The sequence below is a fragment of the Xiphophorus maculatus genome, chromosome 3 (assembly GCF_002775205.1).
Source record: "Xiphophorus maculatus strain JP 163 A chromosome 3, X_maculatus-5.0-male, whole genome shotgun sequence".
In the NCBI taxonomy this organism is placed as follows: Eukaryota; Metazoa; Chordata; class Actinopteri; order Cyprinodontiformes; family Poeciliidae; genus Xiphophorus; species Xiphophorus maculatus.
Genome location: NC_036445.1, coordinates 14210166 through 14225700, shown reverse-complemented (window position 1 = coordinate 14225700; position 15535 = coordinate 14210166). Strand labels below are relative to the sequence as shown.

Here is a 15535-nt window from a genome sequence, read left to right as displayed (position 1 = left end):
TCAATTTTTCCAAACTGAAGCCGGGTGGAGGGCTGGACAAGGCTTTGTCCGAGTGAGTGGTGGTGACAGAGAGTGATGTGATTTGATCTAGCATAAAAATGCTTTTTGTGTGTCAGGCCGAGGAAGTGAAAGACCTGCTCCATTGATTTGGCTGTCAGTGGAAAAGGTTTAGCTCGCACTCGATTTGTGACACTTCCTTCTTACGATCATAACCCCCCCCCATACCCCAAAGTAAAAACACACATACCTTTCTCTGTGGCCGCTGCAGTTATTTTTCCCAACTCTCTGTGTACTGCTTGAAAAACCTTTTTATAACTATTGAGCTTTATTGCACATTTTTACCAAATACTTTTGTGGGGGGGGGGGTTCACGTGAAAGCAAGCTAAATGAAAATGATGTATGGTTTACATAATTTTCTACCAATAACAAAACAGTTTGCGATCTATTTGTACTCAGTCCCCTTCACTCTTACCCTTAATAAAATCTTGTGTAACTGAATCCCAGTATAAATACAGGGGTTCTGTAAAGAGTTTCAAAGGTTTGTTGAAGAACATTAGAGAGCAAACAGCATCATAAAGCCCAAATGATGCACCAGACAGGTCAGGGATACAGTTGTGGAGAAGCAGGGTTAGCTTACAACACAAACTCCCATTTTTTTTGACACCTCTCAGAGCAATTTTTAATCCATTATCTGAAAATGGAGCCCGTATTGTAGCAAACCTATTTAAACTGAGCATGGAGAGCATTAATAAAAGAAGCAGGCAAGAGACCAATTGTAACTCCGGAGGAGCTGCATTCACCACTTAGGTTTTGAAAATCTGTTGACAGAATGACTTTAAGTCGTGTGTTTCAAAAATATGACCTTTATATTCCCCTTGAAAAAGTTCGAGGGAGAGTATTGCCTCAAATAAAGCCATTGTTGAAACAAAGTCATACGAAGCCCTAGCTGCAGTTTATTGAAAGTCATGTAGGGTAAACAGCAAACATGTCGAAGAAGAAGCTCTGGGCAGATGAGAACAAAATTAAAAATTCAGGAAAAAAAACCAGTGTATAATAGAAATTAATGCATCCGATACCTTGAACATGTCAATCGCCATAGGAAAATATGGTGGTGGCAGCATCACGCTTTGGGGAAATCTTTTTTTGTCAATAGGGAAAATGGTCAGAGTTGATGGGAAGATGAATGGAGCTAAATGGAGGGAAAGAAAACCTGGAGTGAAAGTTTACCTTCCAGCAAGACAATGACCCTAAAGACATAATAAACAGCCAGGCATATAGCAAGGATTACTTTAGACTAATTATGGGTTAGAATGTTAGTGTTAGAATGGCCAAGAGAAAGTCAAGACCTAAGTCCAATTTAGAATATATAGCAAGACTTTAATATTAATGTTTACAGATTATCCCTATTAATCTAACTATCTGTTTTCTCTGACCTACAATAGATGCAATATTTTGTGTTAGTCCAACATAAAAAACACAGTTAAACCTAATATAGGTCGTGGTTGTAACATGTCAAAATATGAAAAATTTTAAGGGAGATCAACATTTTGCAAAGCACTTCATCGCTGCGGAGTGGAGCTTTTTTATGTGTGAATGAGAAGCAGAAGAGAGAAGGAGTGCTCCTACTGAGCCAGATCTTAAGAATCTACACCTTTACTTACTTAGAAGTATTGATTTCCAAGCAGTAAATAGATTTTAAAGATAATGACAAACAAGGAGCGCTGACAGAGAACACTCAGAAATGTGGGAGCAGCACAATATTCCTGTGCTGCACCATAAAATAAATTACTTTCCAAAGAACTGGACCACAATGTCATAAGGTACTGACTTGTTTTGTGCAACATTGATCGGATTTTCCTTCCTAAGTTCCTGCACCATTGTTGTCCAAATTCTGTAGGCCCTAATGGAGGATGGGAAGAGGGAGGCAGCTGTCAGTATGCTTCCAATCATTCCAGAAGACAGCGACTCCGGACGCACCTACACCTGCAGGGTTCTCAACCCAGCTGCTCCCGCTGGACGACAGACTTCAGTCACCATCAGTGTCCAGCGTGAGTCCAGCATGCACCTGTCCATAAAGTTTTTAAAACATGAAAAAAAATAAAAATTAATGAAGAGTGTGTGAATTGTTTTCTGTGTGGTTACCAGTTTCAGTCCTAAATATTTAACATGAACTTGTTTGGTCCTCACAGATCCACCTGCGGTGACCCTGTCAGTCCAACCTCAGACCGTGACAGAGGGGGCCAAAGTTCTCTTCATCTGCTCTGCATCTGCCAACCCTGAGATCACTGGTTACAGGTACACTTCTGTCTGATGATGACTCAATTATTTGTAACACCCGAGTTGCTTGAAAATATACAATAAAATTAATGGCTAAATGGGCCTTTTAATTGGCAGCCTTTGATTGGCACAGTTCCTAAATCTGCTAATGGTCTTTTTCATAAGCATGACTAATTGCCTTTCCTGAACGAATGCAACAGTTTAATGCGATTACTCCACTGTCCAAGGTGGTCGAAAGGAGGAGTGCCCATCTCGGAAGCCAATGGGGACAGCCTTGAGGTGACTGTGGATTATTCTTATTTCACCGACCCAGTCTCCTGTGAGGTGTCAAACTCTGTGGGCAGCACCAACGTCAGCACTCTGGTCGATGTGCAATGTAAGTTTCGCTGGAGGAGCATGTCATGCGGTACAGTTGGCTATTGTTTGACAATTTTAAGGTCAAACAATAAAAAGTAGTTCCTCATTGATTAAAACTGCCTACTTTACCTTAGTTGGCCCAAGACTACTGTCAGAGCCCAAGCCGATGACTGTAGACATAGGAATGGATGCAGCCTTTACCTGCGCATGGACTGGAAACCCTCCTCTGACCCTGGCTTGGACAAAGCATGGCTCCAGCGTGGTAAGTCAACCCAGAAAACAAGTCGCCACTTTATCCTAATAGTAAAACTTCAACGCAGACGTTCCTCCAGAGAGGAACATTCACACATGGCCTAGAGGCATGAATCCCACACACTTTTTCCAACACTTTTTTCCTGGCTGAATCTTCAACACCTCTCACAGCTAGCTCCCTTAGGGCTACAGCCTCTGGCAGAAAACTGTCTGCCCAATGACAGATTCATACAGACAAATACGTGCACATGGCATGCTGTCATAAGTCTAAGGCAATCAGTTGGTCAATCAATCAGCCGACAACTGGTTCAAACAAAAAGAATTACTGTCTAAGTGACGCCCCACAGTTTACAAAAAGATCAGATTTTCCCTGACACTGAATAAAAGATGCATCTATATTTCTCCTTTGTTCCTGACAAATGTAAGTGTTTTTAGTTGTTGTTTTAGCTTAATAGAAAATCGCGTAAAGGGGTGCTTAATCATTTTTAAGTTGGAGTTTTGGTCAGTTTGTGTAAATTGAGAATAATTGGTCCCAGAGGCTGATGCTAATAGCTACTCAGAGTTATGGCAGACCTTCAGATTTTCAGCAATTTAAAAAATAAATCCATTTTCCAAAATCTATTTGGGTTGATAATGTTTTAGACAACCCAATAGCATGTTTTCATTGCATTTATGTCAAAAAACCAAGTGATTTCATATGTGAGGACATAATTTTTTTATTAAAATTTTTGACCTACTCATATTATTTGGAATTTCTTGTTTATTTTTTAACACTTTCATGAAAAATTGACATAAGATTGATAAAAAAAACTTTAAAATGTTGCTCATGAGAGAGAGCAAGACAAAATTAAAATTCTACCATCATGGACGTTTGTGCAGATACTATTTTGTGAATCTATAAACCGTTTTCATGTTTGAAGTGGGTGGCTAGTTTGATAGAGCCTGATGATTATTAACACAGTAAGTTGAGGTTGGAGGCAGTGAGCTGCCAGTGAATCACATACTGACAACAGAACACTGAAAATGTTTCCAGTCAGAGTAACAACATAACAAGAAAGTTATACTATGAAAAGGTCAATAAACTTTTATATGAGACTGCGAGTCTCAAAAAAATCTTTTTAATTATGTTCCAAGAACATGTTTGACAATGGAATGTTGTCTCTGGCACACCACCTCGTACCTACAACTCTACAAGTTAAATTTTTTTTTAGTGAATCTTCATCATGTGCAGAACAACCCAGTCCAGGTTTCACAGGTCTATCTGGTAAGGTTTTTGTGTTTGTCTCCAAAAAGCATTGACATTTCTTCTTGCTTTACAAGAAAATGAAGAAAATAAATCTCAAACTGTAAAATCTTACACATAGAGCAATTTGATAGCACAGATGTAACTTTGGGAATAATTATTTTGGAGTTTTAGATGGTTTCACTCGAACTAGCAATTAGCATCTACAGCGACCAATAATCTGGATTAATATTTACTGAAGACCCAAAGAGGATTATCTACTGCAAGTAAGGCACTCATTCCTTATAACAAAAAAATTCTGTTATACCTTTAACCTTCCCGCAATCCCAGCTAGACATATTAAGGAAAAGCAAGGCAGATGTGACAATTAGACGCAATGTGTGTGTCCTGTAAGTGATTGTCTATATGCATCCCCAAAACAGAAGCAGCAGCTGAGGGAGGGTTAAGAAGCTAACTGTTCCGACTTCACTTTGCAAGATCATAGTAGATTGTTCTTTGCTGGATAGCTTCCAAACTCTACTCATTGTTGTCAAATATTTCTTTGTCATTTATTAGGAAGCAAGAATGTTGTTTTATAATAGTTAAAGTGCTTGTGAATTGAGTTCAATTTTTTTTTTTAAATAATGTTATCCAAAAACAGACTTTGGTGTAAAACATGTCTATGCACAACATCTGAATCTGCCTCTTCAAAGTCACTTTCTTGGGTGAAATAATGGGAAGTTTCCATCTTAACTTTACATCACTCTAGTAAATGTCTTTCGCTGCACACACCATTAAAGGAGGCGTCCCTTAGGAGCTTCTTTCCAGACCACTAATATAATTTCTGAAGCCGTGCTGGAGAAAGCAGACCGCTGTTGGATGAAATAAGCAGTGCCGTCATCTCTCAGAACGAACACTTTCAACCACTTTGAGCAAAATGTGCAGGCATTTTTCGAATCCACCCACTGCCACTGTCCCTCACACAGCCATGAGTAATGGATTAATTGGGTTACTCTGTAAGTGTGTTGAAATACAAAAAAAAAAAAAAAAAAAAGGAGAGAGTGAGAGGGAGGATGTGAAGATGAGGAGAAGGAGGGAGGAGGACAGAGTGGGGATAAATGGATTAATCACAGCTTGATGGAATGACAGGATCAATGAGCTAAGGAGTGAGTGAGTGTAGGAGCTCCAAAGGCTAGGGCCCACTCACACATAGTATGCCACGATCTGTCCCCACTGTTTAATTACAACAATCTCCCCAGCAGCACGGTCACTCAGCGGTGGCTGGAGTGCTTAATGCTGTGATTAAAGCTCTTCACAATGAAATTAAACTCCAACCACCAGCATTTGTTACAATGGTCAGCCCACCTCTGCACTGCCTCCGCAATGAGGGGGCCCCTGATGAAGGCTTGCACTTCCTTTGTCTGCCTCTTCCCTCCGCTGCCTCATTTTTGCTTTTTCTCTTTCTAACACATTTCTCACTTGTCTCTTTGGATCTCTCACCAGGTGCTCAGTAATGGCAACACCTTGCAGCTGAAGGCTGTTACCCAGGAGGATGCTGGAACATACACCTGCAAGGCCATTGTTCCTCGTATAGGAGTAGCAGAAAGAGATGTCATTCTAACAGTAAATGGTGAGTGACTTCTTCAGAAAATGACTGCACAGTCACAATGTATTGTTCCATAGTAAAACTTTGGGATACTTTGACATTTGCAAATTATACTTTTTAGCTTTTTTCTGAAACTGTTTTTTCTGTGACTTTTCTTTAAATTACAAATTGATTATTTCTTCATGCTTTTTCATTAAGTTCACTGCAAATAAAAGAAAAAAAAGGGGATAGGTGAAAAGTTGATGCTTTATTGGGCAGGTTAAAATATCACAGGTACCATGTGGTCAAACTCTTATTACCAATAATTTATTAGGGCAGGTGGATGGAGTACAAGGCAAGGCAAATTGTATTTCAATTCAAAGTGATTTACAGAAAAATGTAGTGCTTGAAGACAGAGTAAGAGTCGAGGCCTGTCTCACTTCTTCAGGAAGACAGTTCCAGACTTTATGAGCGTAATGCTGACATACAGCCTTGCTGTGTTTAGTCCTGACTCTGGGCACCAATAGGAGACCCTACCCGACGTTCTCAGAGACCGAACTGGTTCATAGGGCTCCAACATATCAGAGATGTAGTTTGGCACTAGACCACAAAGGCACTTATAAACAAGTAGAGCTGTTTTAAAGTATTCTAAACGCAACAGGAAGCCAGTGTGGAGATCTGAGCACTGGACTAATTTGGTGATATTTCCTGGTTCTAGAGAGAACTCTTGCAGCAGCATTCTGGATGTTCAGCAATTTTGTTATAGCTTGTTTAGAGAGCCCGGTGAACAGGTCTCTTCAGTAAATTTAGTGGCTACACAGAAGATGAACTCTGGAGCACACAACCCATTAAAGAGGACCTGGCAACAGCCATTTAAAGACACATCATCTACAAGGTCTATGTAAAAAATACTCTGCATGCTCATTGGAGTAGTTGACTAAGTTAACTAAATTGGTAGTATTGCAGTGTATATCAGTCACTTTTCTAGATTCCTGTAGCAGTTATGCTACTTTGCTAATGTTGCGTACATAAACACAAACATCATAAGGGGATTTATTTAAGCTCTGCCATTTTTCATTTCTGACAGACCTTATAATATAATAATAGAGCTAAACATATTTTTTAGCAACGCTAAAAATAGAAGTTTTTTGTGGTTGCTTTTGCTATTAAACAAATAATCATTCCTTTTTCTATGTCTTCTTTGTCCATCATTCTTTTTCGCACCAGGTCCGCCTATCATCACAGCAGACACAACGCAGCATGCTGTCAAGCACTCCAAGGGCAAACTCGAGTGCCGGGTGGGAAGCAGCCCTCCACCTGATAAGATTGTAAGCAAGCTTCTTTACTTGTGTTGTGGTTCACATTCTCATTTTTGGAGGGATAACACACTGAAATGTTCCTCTTTGCCACACCCAAATGAGAGAGCAGTCAGAGGAATGCTAGCCTTGACCTCACCATTGCACTTTTGCTTTAACACACCTCTACTTCACTTGTTAAAAGATACACACTTGGGCACACATATTCACGGCCGTAATTGCAGAAAGAGGCTGAAAGGATTGCAGAGTTAGGGGAGTTGCGGACGACAAGGTTTTTACAGGATTTGCCAAACTACATTCAATTAGCAGCCCAAGGGGCATCACTTAGCTGACCCTGTTGAACTGCTGAAGGTATGCTGGGTTGGAAGAGAATAATTAGGGTGTGTGGAGGAATGAGAGACAGGTGCCCTGCTGGCCTGATGGTGGAGACAGCAGAGCGGAGCCTTATTTCGTTGTGCAGCCTCCTAACCCTCTTTAGGCCTCACCTGCAGGGCAGACGTGGATGGTAGCTTAAACATGAGCCTATGAGCTATGTCAGCCAGAGAGCACCTTGGAGGTCAGCAGAGGGAAAGCAGAACAAACAGATAAACTGGTTTTCTGTCAGTGGCAGGCAGGGATCTACAAACAAGTGTGCATGCCTTTGCTTTGGTCATTTGCTGAGAGATTCATCACAAAAAAGCAATTTACTACCCATTGTTTACCCTCCACAGGTTTGGACCTTTGGAGACATGAGTCTGTCCTCTGGTTCCTCCGGTCGATACTCAGTGCAAACTGTGACCACTGACCATGGGGTCCTTTCCTCTCTTGTCCTGTCTGAGACTTTGGTGCAGGATTTTCAGATGCGGTATAACTGCACCGCTTGGAACCGCTTTGGCACCGGCACTGCCCTGGTCACATTGAAGGAGCAAGGTAAACACTGACAGCAGCTCTGTACAAAAGGTTACAGTGATATTGCTATAGTTATGACTCATAAATCACTTGAGCAGAACTGGCTCAATGAAGTGAAATCATGAAATGGCTTCTACTTAGTCAAGGTGGCACATAATAATCAAAATGAATCAGCCATGCCCAGTGTCTTCCAGTATAAATGTATATATATTATAAAAACAGTTTTTGGAGATTCTGTTTCTGTCATGTGATTTTTAAAGACGTTCTAGTTAGATAACATCTAACTATAACATCTAGCTAACTTGCCTTAGCTAAATTAAGCTAAGGCAATATAATTTAATGAGTAGATGGGTATGTTAATGATTGTGTTTGCCCCATAATATGTAAATCGATTAGGGAACAAATATGTTTGTGGTTTGTGGCCATATCATAACTTAGAAAAATCAGGCAGTATATCCCCTGAAGTGGTCTTAAAATTAACCAATAGTACCACTTGAGCAGTGACTCTGGTAACCTTCGCTGCAGCAAACGCCAAAAATAAGGTCCTCGACAGTAATTTACATCAATGTATCAGAGCGAGGGTCTCTAGAGAAAGGGGCAGCAGTATCTCCTGGAATCTCTAATTAGATTACTGTCTATTGCTTCATTGCATGTCAGGCCTTGTTACCCTTCCGTCAGAGAGATTAGAGACAATAGCCATGCTGCAAGATGCCGAATTGTCCACATGAGCATATGCTACAGAAGCTGTGAGAGGACTGAGGCGTACTGTTTATGGATTTATAGCCATAGTGGGTTTAAGGGATTAGCAAGGCAAATGAATGAAGTCTCTCTAATTCTTCCATTTTAATTTTCCTCATTTGCTAAGCACATTTCTAACATCTAAATATGCTCTTTTCTTCCATCCACCCCTGCCCTCTTGTTTTTCTTTTTACAGAGGCCCTCCCTATGTTGATAATTGTCGGCGGAGCAGTAGGTGGAGGTTGTGTTCTGCTTATCTGTGTAATCACACTCGTCTCCCTCTGCTGCCGACACACAGGCAAAGGTGAGCTCAACGGTCAGTATGGGCAAGATAGGAAACTCTTCAAATCAAACAATTGTTTGTTTTTCTCTTCTGAACAGTGAAGGTTTTCTTGTGGCTTTATATTAAAACACTTAAAACGATATGTACATTTAGAAATTTGCCATGGTGTGTCAAGTAAAACTCTTTTCAATTCCCACAGGTAAGAGATGCACTCGACTTTCCAAGAGTGATATCAGGGTTCAGATTGTTCACAGTGATCACAACGCTACTCGTGGCAACGATGATGAGGAGGATGTCAAAGAACCAATGGTAAGTTTGATTTTTTTTTAACCTTCTCTGTGTGTCAGACAGTGATGGGAGCTAGAAAGACAGGGGTTACATTAACATTGAAGCAGAAACTTCAAACTTTTCTTTTGTTCCTATTCAAGCAAGGTCTTGTTCGTTCTTGTAATTCTTTAGAAATGCTTGGTCTTCCCTCAGGCTCCAAACAGCAGCGAGTCTCCAGGGACATCTCGCACAGAACACAGTGACCTCCTGGAGGAGGAGGATGACGAAAGATCGGACATCAAGGTAAAACTTAAAAGACTTGAAAAGACACTTTCAGTATAGCAAGTAAAGTGTCTTGCAAAAGTGTTCATACATGTTTTCCACATTTTATTATGCGACCACAAACTTCAATAATTTCATTATCCTGTCAATAATAATTTGGGGTGTTCAATCTGACAGACTGGATAATAGCCACAGCTGCCCTGGGGGCGGTCTTGCTCAAGGGCACAATGACAGAGGCTAACAGATTGATCAAACTGATCAAACTGGTAACCCACCAATTGCTAGAGAAACTCCTACCACCATTGCCACGATGTTGCATTTTCAGCCCAACAACAAATAAAAACAGCATGTCATCATATAGCTTTAGTGGAAAATCACGTTGCTGTTACACCTAATTTTCGTTCTAGTTGAAAAGGGTCATCAATAGTAAGTGAACCCGGAGGAAGACCTGTTACAGGCTGCAGAGATTGTGAAACTGATCTACAACACAAGAGTTTGTGGTTATAACACAAAAAAATGTGGAAAAGTTCATGGGGTGTGAATATTTTTGTAAAGGACTATGTACATTTTTGTTTTTTCAACCTTTGCACATGAACAAAACATTTTGTACATATTTGGCATTACTGATTTGCATTCCCTCTGTCAATCATAGGACCCCACCAACGGATACTACAATGTCAGGGGCCACGATGACCGTCACATCCGCAACAGTGGCTTCTCAGAGTACGTGCCCAACTCCCGGCCAGTCTACACGCCATCACAGCTGCCTTCTCCAAGCCCCATGTATGGCCAGCATGGCTCTCAGCCTCGTATCTACGAGTTCTCCCATCGATACGCCACTAATACTGTGAGTCGATCTTCATATGAACAGCAGCCACCAGCCCAGCAGCAGCAGCCACAGTCGCCCACCCAAACAGCTGCCATATATCCCACAGATCCCCTCTACAGTGGCTCAGCCTACCTTCCTGCCACCTACGGTCGTGCCTTCACCAGCTATGTCAAGCCGGCTTCCTACGAGAAGGTTGATGCATACGACCAATCAGATCAGGCCAGCAAGGTATCAAGCTCATCTCGTTTCTCCTACGCCTCCTCTCAAGTGTCCTCCCAGCAGTCTGACTATGGCCGGCAGACTCAACGCATGCAAACTCATGTCTGATTGAACCGAAAAAATGTTAACAGCAAAATAGAAGTGAGTAGATACCACATTTGTGGTTGAACTAACATGAAAAGAGACTTTGTTTACTCACACGGTCCTGCAAGGATTTGCGTGGACAGTCTTGGGATAACCTATGATGGATGCCAAGATGGAAAATCTAGCATTGTGTGATACCTCACCAGGTTTTAATTTTCTGAACATGAAAATGGCCAACTGGGACAATGCTACAACTCAGCTGGCATATCCTTTAACCTGCATTCCAGTACTTAACTTTGAGTCAACACTAAATGTCAAAAATGACCTCATGGAGACTGGGAAAGAAGATCTCACAAAGCTAAAACATGTTAAAGGAAAAAGAAAAAAAAACAATATGAACAGCCTTTTATTGTCTGTCATTTGGTGTCTTGTTGGCATGCGAAAGCAATTCTAAGCACATTTGTGTTTCTATCATTAACAAAAGACAGCTATTGACAAAGACAGGCTTATCCTATACTGCACAACAGGCTAGCTGTACTGACCAACAAGTGCTGCAGGCGCTGTACTGTATGAGGCGTAATCACCGGAATACATCTGAACTTAGCTGTGTTCCTGAGGCGTCTTATGATAATAACAGGTTTTGGACATCAAAGTGTTGTTCGCCAGCGGATAACACAGAAATTCAAGGAGAATGTGTGTACAGTATATATTAACTATGTTGTACAAGTTGGACAAGGTTAGGCCATGAAATTCCAAAGATGGAAAGAACTGTATAGGGAAAAGTATGGGCCAACGCTTGGGGGGGAAAAGAAACAACTTTGTTTTCTGATTGTAAAACAAATGGTAAGATCTTAAAAGAGCAATCAAAAGTGGTGTTGAGGGAAATGTTGGCAATCTTGAACATTAAACACACTTGAACGTGACATCAACTTCTGGAGGCTCAGACGGGATAAGTGATGCATCAGTCGTGGTCCTAAAGTGGACCGTTTAAAAGTTTTACAACTCAATCGAATTGTCTCAACATGTTTACAAGAACCAGTACTACCCTGAAACACTGCGCATCTGTACAAATGGCTCTTGCTCTCTCTCTCTGTTGCATGCAAACGATGTGTCTTGTGACAAATTTTCAGCATTTATATTCATCTCCATTTCATGTTTGAGCGTATCGGATTCTCCGCACCCAATCCCATTGCGTCTCACAACCTGGATGTTTTCCGTACTGCCATTTGTCTATGCGAGCTAGTGCCAGGGCAGCCTGACGAGAGAAGAAAATGTCGCTGAAAGAGAGGAGGCCAACATCATCGCTTGTCTTTTATTTTTATATTTTATATAAGCCTTAAAGTACAGCTTGTGAGCTGCTCTATTGTAAAGTATCTTTATATACATATGTAATCTGTCTTTTGTTGGGGTTTTTTGTTGTTTTTTTGTGGTTATCACAGAATTTCACATCGGAGTTGTTCAATCATCGAATGCAGTTGAAATGCTCATTTTCTTTCAGTTGAACACAACTAATTGCCATTTCTTTGTTCATTCTTATATTAATGTATTAAGAATTTTATTTGCTAGAAATGAGCTATTGTTGCTTGTACCTTTGTACACATATTTATATTTAAATAAAACCATTTCCAATAAAGAAGCAGGCTCCAGTGAATTCTGGAAGTTATTCAGCTACAGCTTCACATCGACAAACAAAGCATCCCATGTAGCAAAAGTGATGAATACATAAATTAGCAGCACTGTCTATGTTGATTTTCCAATTCTCCCACTGCTGCTGTGACTTTAATGAAGACAGATGAGACAGTAGATCTCCCACCACCCCCACTATATGTGTATCCACCTCCTGAAGTCAACATGCCCATTTGGTAGGGTAATAAGATAGAGCTGTGACAAAGGAAGGTATTATTTGACAATATGAGCTTGTCTTGTCACCACTGTTCCCCAGGTATGCATGCTGCTCACGACAGGGAGGAGAGGTACATCCTCATTACAATTCCACTGTGAGTAGGTATGAGCTCTCCCAACACATGCATTTATTATGTACAACATAATCTACAAAACAAGACAGTGTCAAAGACGGGCAAAGCAGGTGATGTATTTTTGAAACTGCACAATCAGATAAAAAGGGTTTATTAACATAGTTCTTTAATATGAAAAACATAAAAACAAACCAATAAATAATAGAAATCCAGAAGTCCAAGTCACAGTATTTAGAAGTAATATCTTAAAACCAGTCTCCCTTCTAAGAATGGCTTGGTAATTAGAATCAAGGTATACAGATGCTACATCTTAACACCCTACAGCTTAAAAACTGCTAAAATGTTTCATGATACAAATTCTGTGATTTAAAGACCATTGCTTGACATGCCAGACAAAGTGCCCCAGTATTGTATTAAGAGACATTTCATGAGATAAAGTCAGTGACCTCCTTTAACTGTTGCTGAGTTTTGCTACTTTAGCTGGTGTTTATTCAATATTTTGATTAGGTTTGTGTCTAACAGTGATTCTTGAGAAGAGGGATAAAACAGATCCTATGCATAAAGCACAATTTTTAATTTTTTTTATTTTTTCAAATATCTGACTAAACTAACCTGGGCCATGTGAGCACAACAATGTATGTTTTCCTGGGGTTTGCTGAATATTTTTTATTTTAAACATTGTAGTAGATGGATGGTGTCTTTAAAATCCCTTGTCCTGGAGCAGAACTCATTACATTATAATAGTTTAAAACAATTTAAGGAATACTAAGTTAATATATTATGACAATTAAGTATAAGTATTCAAATAAATAATTATAAAAGTATCAATAAATTGAATTAAAAATAATTTTTATATATTTTCCAACTCAATTGAAATTTGTCCCAAGTTTTTGTCAACACCGTCAGACATGAAAAGAATGTAAAAAAATAAATAAAAAATTAGGCATTATTAGGGGGCATCGGAACTTCTGAGGACCCCATGACCTCTTCCTTTCTCTTCCTTTGCTAAGAGGGCTAAGCAGCTCTGGTTAGCATATGTTATTCTTTAGTTTTTTTCTTCTGTTTTACTCCTAAGTTGTTCATCACTACCATGATGTGTCAACGCCATAACTGACAATTTACAAAACTTTGATGAAAGTTTGTGAAATAAATGCTTAATTTTAGTATACTGTAAAGATTTCATGGACCTGATGAGCTACAATACGGCCTCCTTCAGAGTAACATATAAATTGAGGTAGTTTGGCATTTCGTCAACTCCATCAGTCTGACTCTTTCAGTGATAGTGTTGACAAATCTCACTTAAGTGTGTAGCTAATTAATTTTAAGTAATAATTTAAAATCTTCACATGTATTAAGTATTTCATTTTACTTACTAGTTTGTCACCACCTTCTGTTCTGAGTCAACTCTGTCATGCACTGTCAACTCCGTCAGATGGACTTTTTGTTGTTTTTTGTTTTAAATAATATTTCTTTTGTTTCTTGAGAAGCATTTGTCTGTAAAACTGAATAAAAATATCACTAATAGGGTCATTAAAAATAATTTTCTATTTATTTTTGTCGGATGGTGATGACAAAGTTCTCTGTCAGGTCCATTAAAGATTACATTTTCAAAAAAAAAATTGCAACTGGGAGCCTGCACCTTAGCATCTTTACATTTCCAAAACATTATTTGTCATATTTGTATACATAAACTTGAGGAATAATAAAAAAAAAAAGGGAACATTTAAACCCATTTTGTCCCACTTCTCAAGAATCACTGTCTGAATTAAAATGATTAATAAATTACCTAGATACCATTATAACAAAAATGACTTAGTATTGTTTAAACCCAGCCCATTAAAGCTTTATATTTAGTGTTTTTATCCTACTGGATAGGACAAAAACACCAGTATTGCTCTTCCCTAGTCTTAAGTCTTTTAGACTGACAGGTTGTCTTCCAGGATAGCTCCTGACATGACACCGGCTCCGCCCCCTTGCGGAAGTACAGCAACAAACAAACAGCGTATATTGTAAGTTGGTTTCCATCCGCCAACAAAACACAAAATAAGAAGAATGACTTAACGTTTTACCCGAAACATTTTTGCCTTATAAGCAAAATGACTCAGGTGCTCGTTGGAAAATGTGCACACATGAAATCAAGCATAACTACCTTCACTTGTTGATCTCTGATTTGACTATCGATAAGTGTTGCTATGACGAAAAAATGGGGTGTTTACGACCAGTTACCTTCGTGCAGATGAGCATGTGGTAGTTGCAGTCATCACAGTTTCATTCAACTGGTCATGAGGCTGCAGGCCTTCCTCCGTCTCTTGCATTGTTCCAGATTCCGTTTGGGTTTTGGAAATTTAATAAACTGTAGTCCGCCCTCTGGATAACGGCTGTTCCCCATGGGCAACACTGAATCACAATTTACTATCATCTCCCCCGAAATCTCTATGAGTAAGTAATGACGAACCCCGGCACCGTTTAGGCAGGTCCAGTTCCTCCAGATAAGGAACACACACTTCTGGACAAACTGAGGTCACGTGCTTACAAACGCCCTAGAATGATTGACAGGTGAGAAAAGCGCTTTGAAATGCCTTGCTGCTGAAATGTGCTATACAAATAAAATTTGATTGATTGATTGATTGACGTCATGTTAATTACCTCCATCTGTCTTCCCCATAAGCTCCAACCAACTTCCTCATTCCGGTGGAAGGATGTGGAAGCATCATGATGCTGCTCCTGCCATGGTAATAGGGATTGAACACCTGGGTGGCATATCAGTTTTCCTCCCTTACAAAGCATTTTAGATCATAATGCTTCTTTGTTCAGGTGTGAACATTGGCAGATCACATTCTGAAAATTAATTTAGCTCCCATTAGTTATATGCTTTAAAATTAGGCCCTCGCATAATCATTTTTGGTCTATAAACACATTAGCAAGCAAAATGAACAGTGAAGCACGTTTTTGGTGAGGTT

The 15535-nt window shown here is 39.8% G+C and overlaps 2 protein-coding genes across 6 annotated transcripts in view; one reads left to right on the top strand and one right to left on the bottom strand.

Moving 5' to 3' along the window:
- kirrel2 (kirre like nephrin family adhesion molecule 2) overlaps positions 1-12230 on the top strand; it is a 44506-nt gene extending 32276 nt beyond the window's left edge. The window contains exons 5-15 of one of the 4 annotated variants that reach the window (XM_023330213.1): positions 1898-2048; positions 2190-2295; positions 2505-2653; positions 2769-2896; positions 5612-5738; positions 6921-7021; positions 7720-7918; positions 8832-8951; positions 9118-9227; positions 9378-9488; positions 10120-12230. In XM_023330213.1, the coding sequence (XP_023185981.1) occupies positions 1898-2048; positions 2190-2295; positions 2505-2653; positions 2769-2896; positions 5612-5738; positions 6921-7021; positions 7720-7918; positions 8832-8951; positions 9118-9227; positions 9378-9488; positions 10120-10623 (1806 nt within the window). In that variant the 3' untranslated portion in view covers positions 10624-12230. The remainder of the gene's footprint in view (positions 1-1897; positions 2049-2189; positions 2296-2504; positions 2654-2768; positions 2897-5611; positions 5739-6920; positions 7022-7719; positions 7919-8831; positions 8952-9117; positions 9228-9377; positions 9489-10119) is intronic. The other 3 variants (XM_023330214.1, XM_005798421.2, XM_023330215.1) reach the window with 3 other exon arrangements.
- The window catches only part of nphs1 (NPHS1, nephrin), a 199603-nt gene extending 184122 nt beyond the window's left edge, over positions 1-15481 (bottom strand). For both annotated transcript variants that reach the window (XM_023330210.1, XM_023330209.1), the window contains exon 1: positions 14802-15481. The gene's annotated coding sequence lies outside the window, so the exon portion shown is untranslated. The remainder of the gene's footprint in view (positions 1-14801) is intronic.
- Positions 15482-15535: the final 54 nt, after the last annotated feature.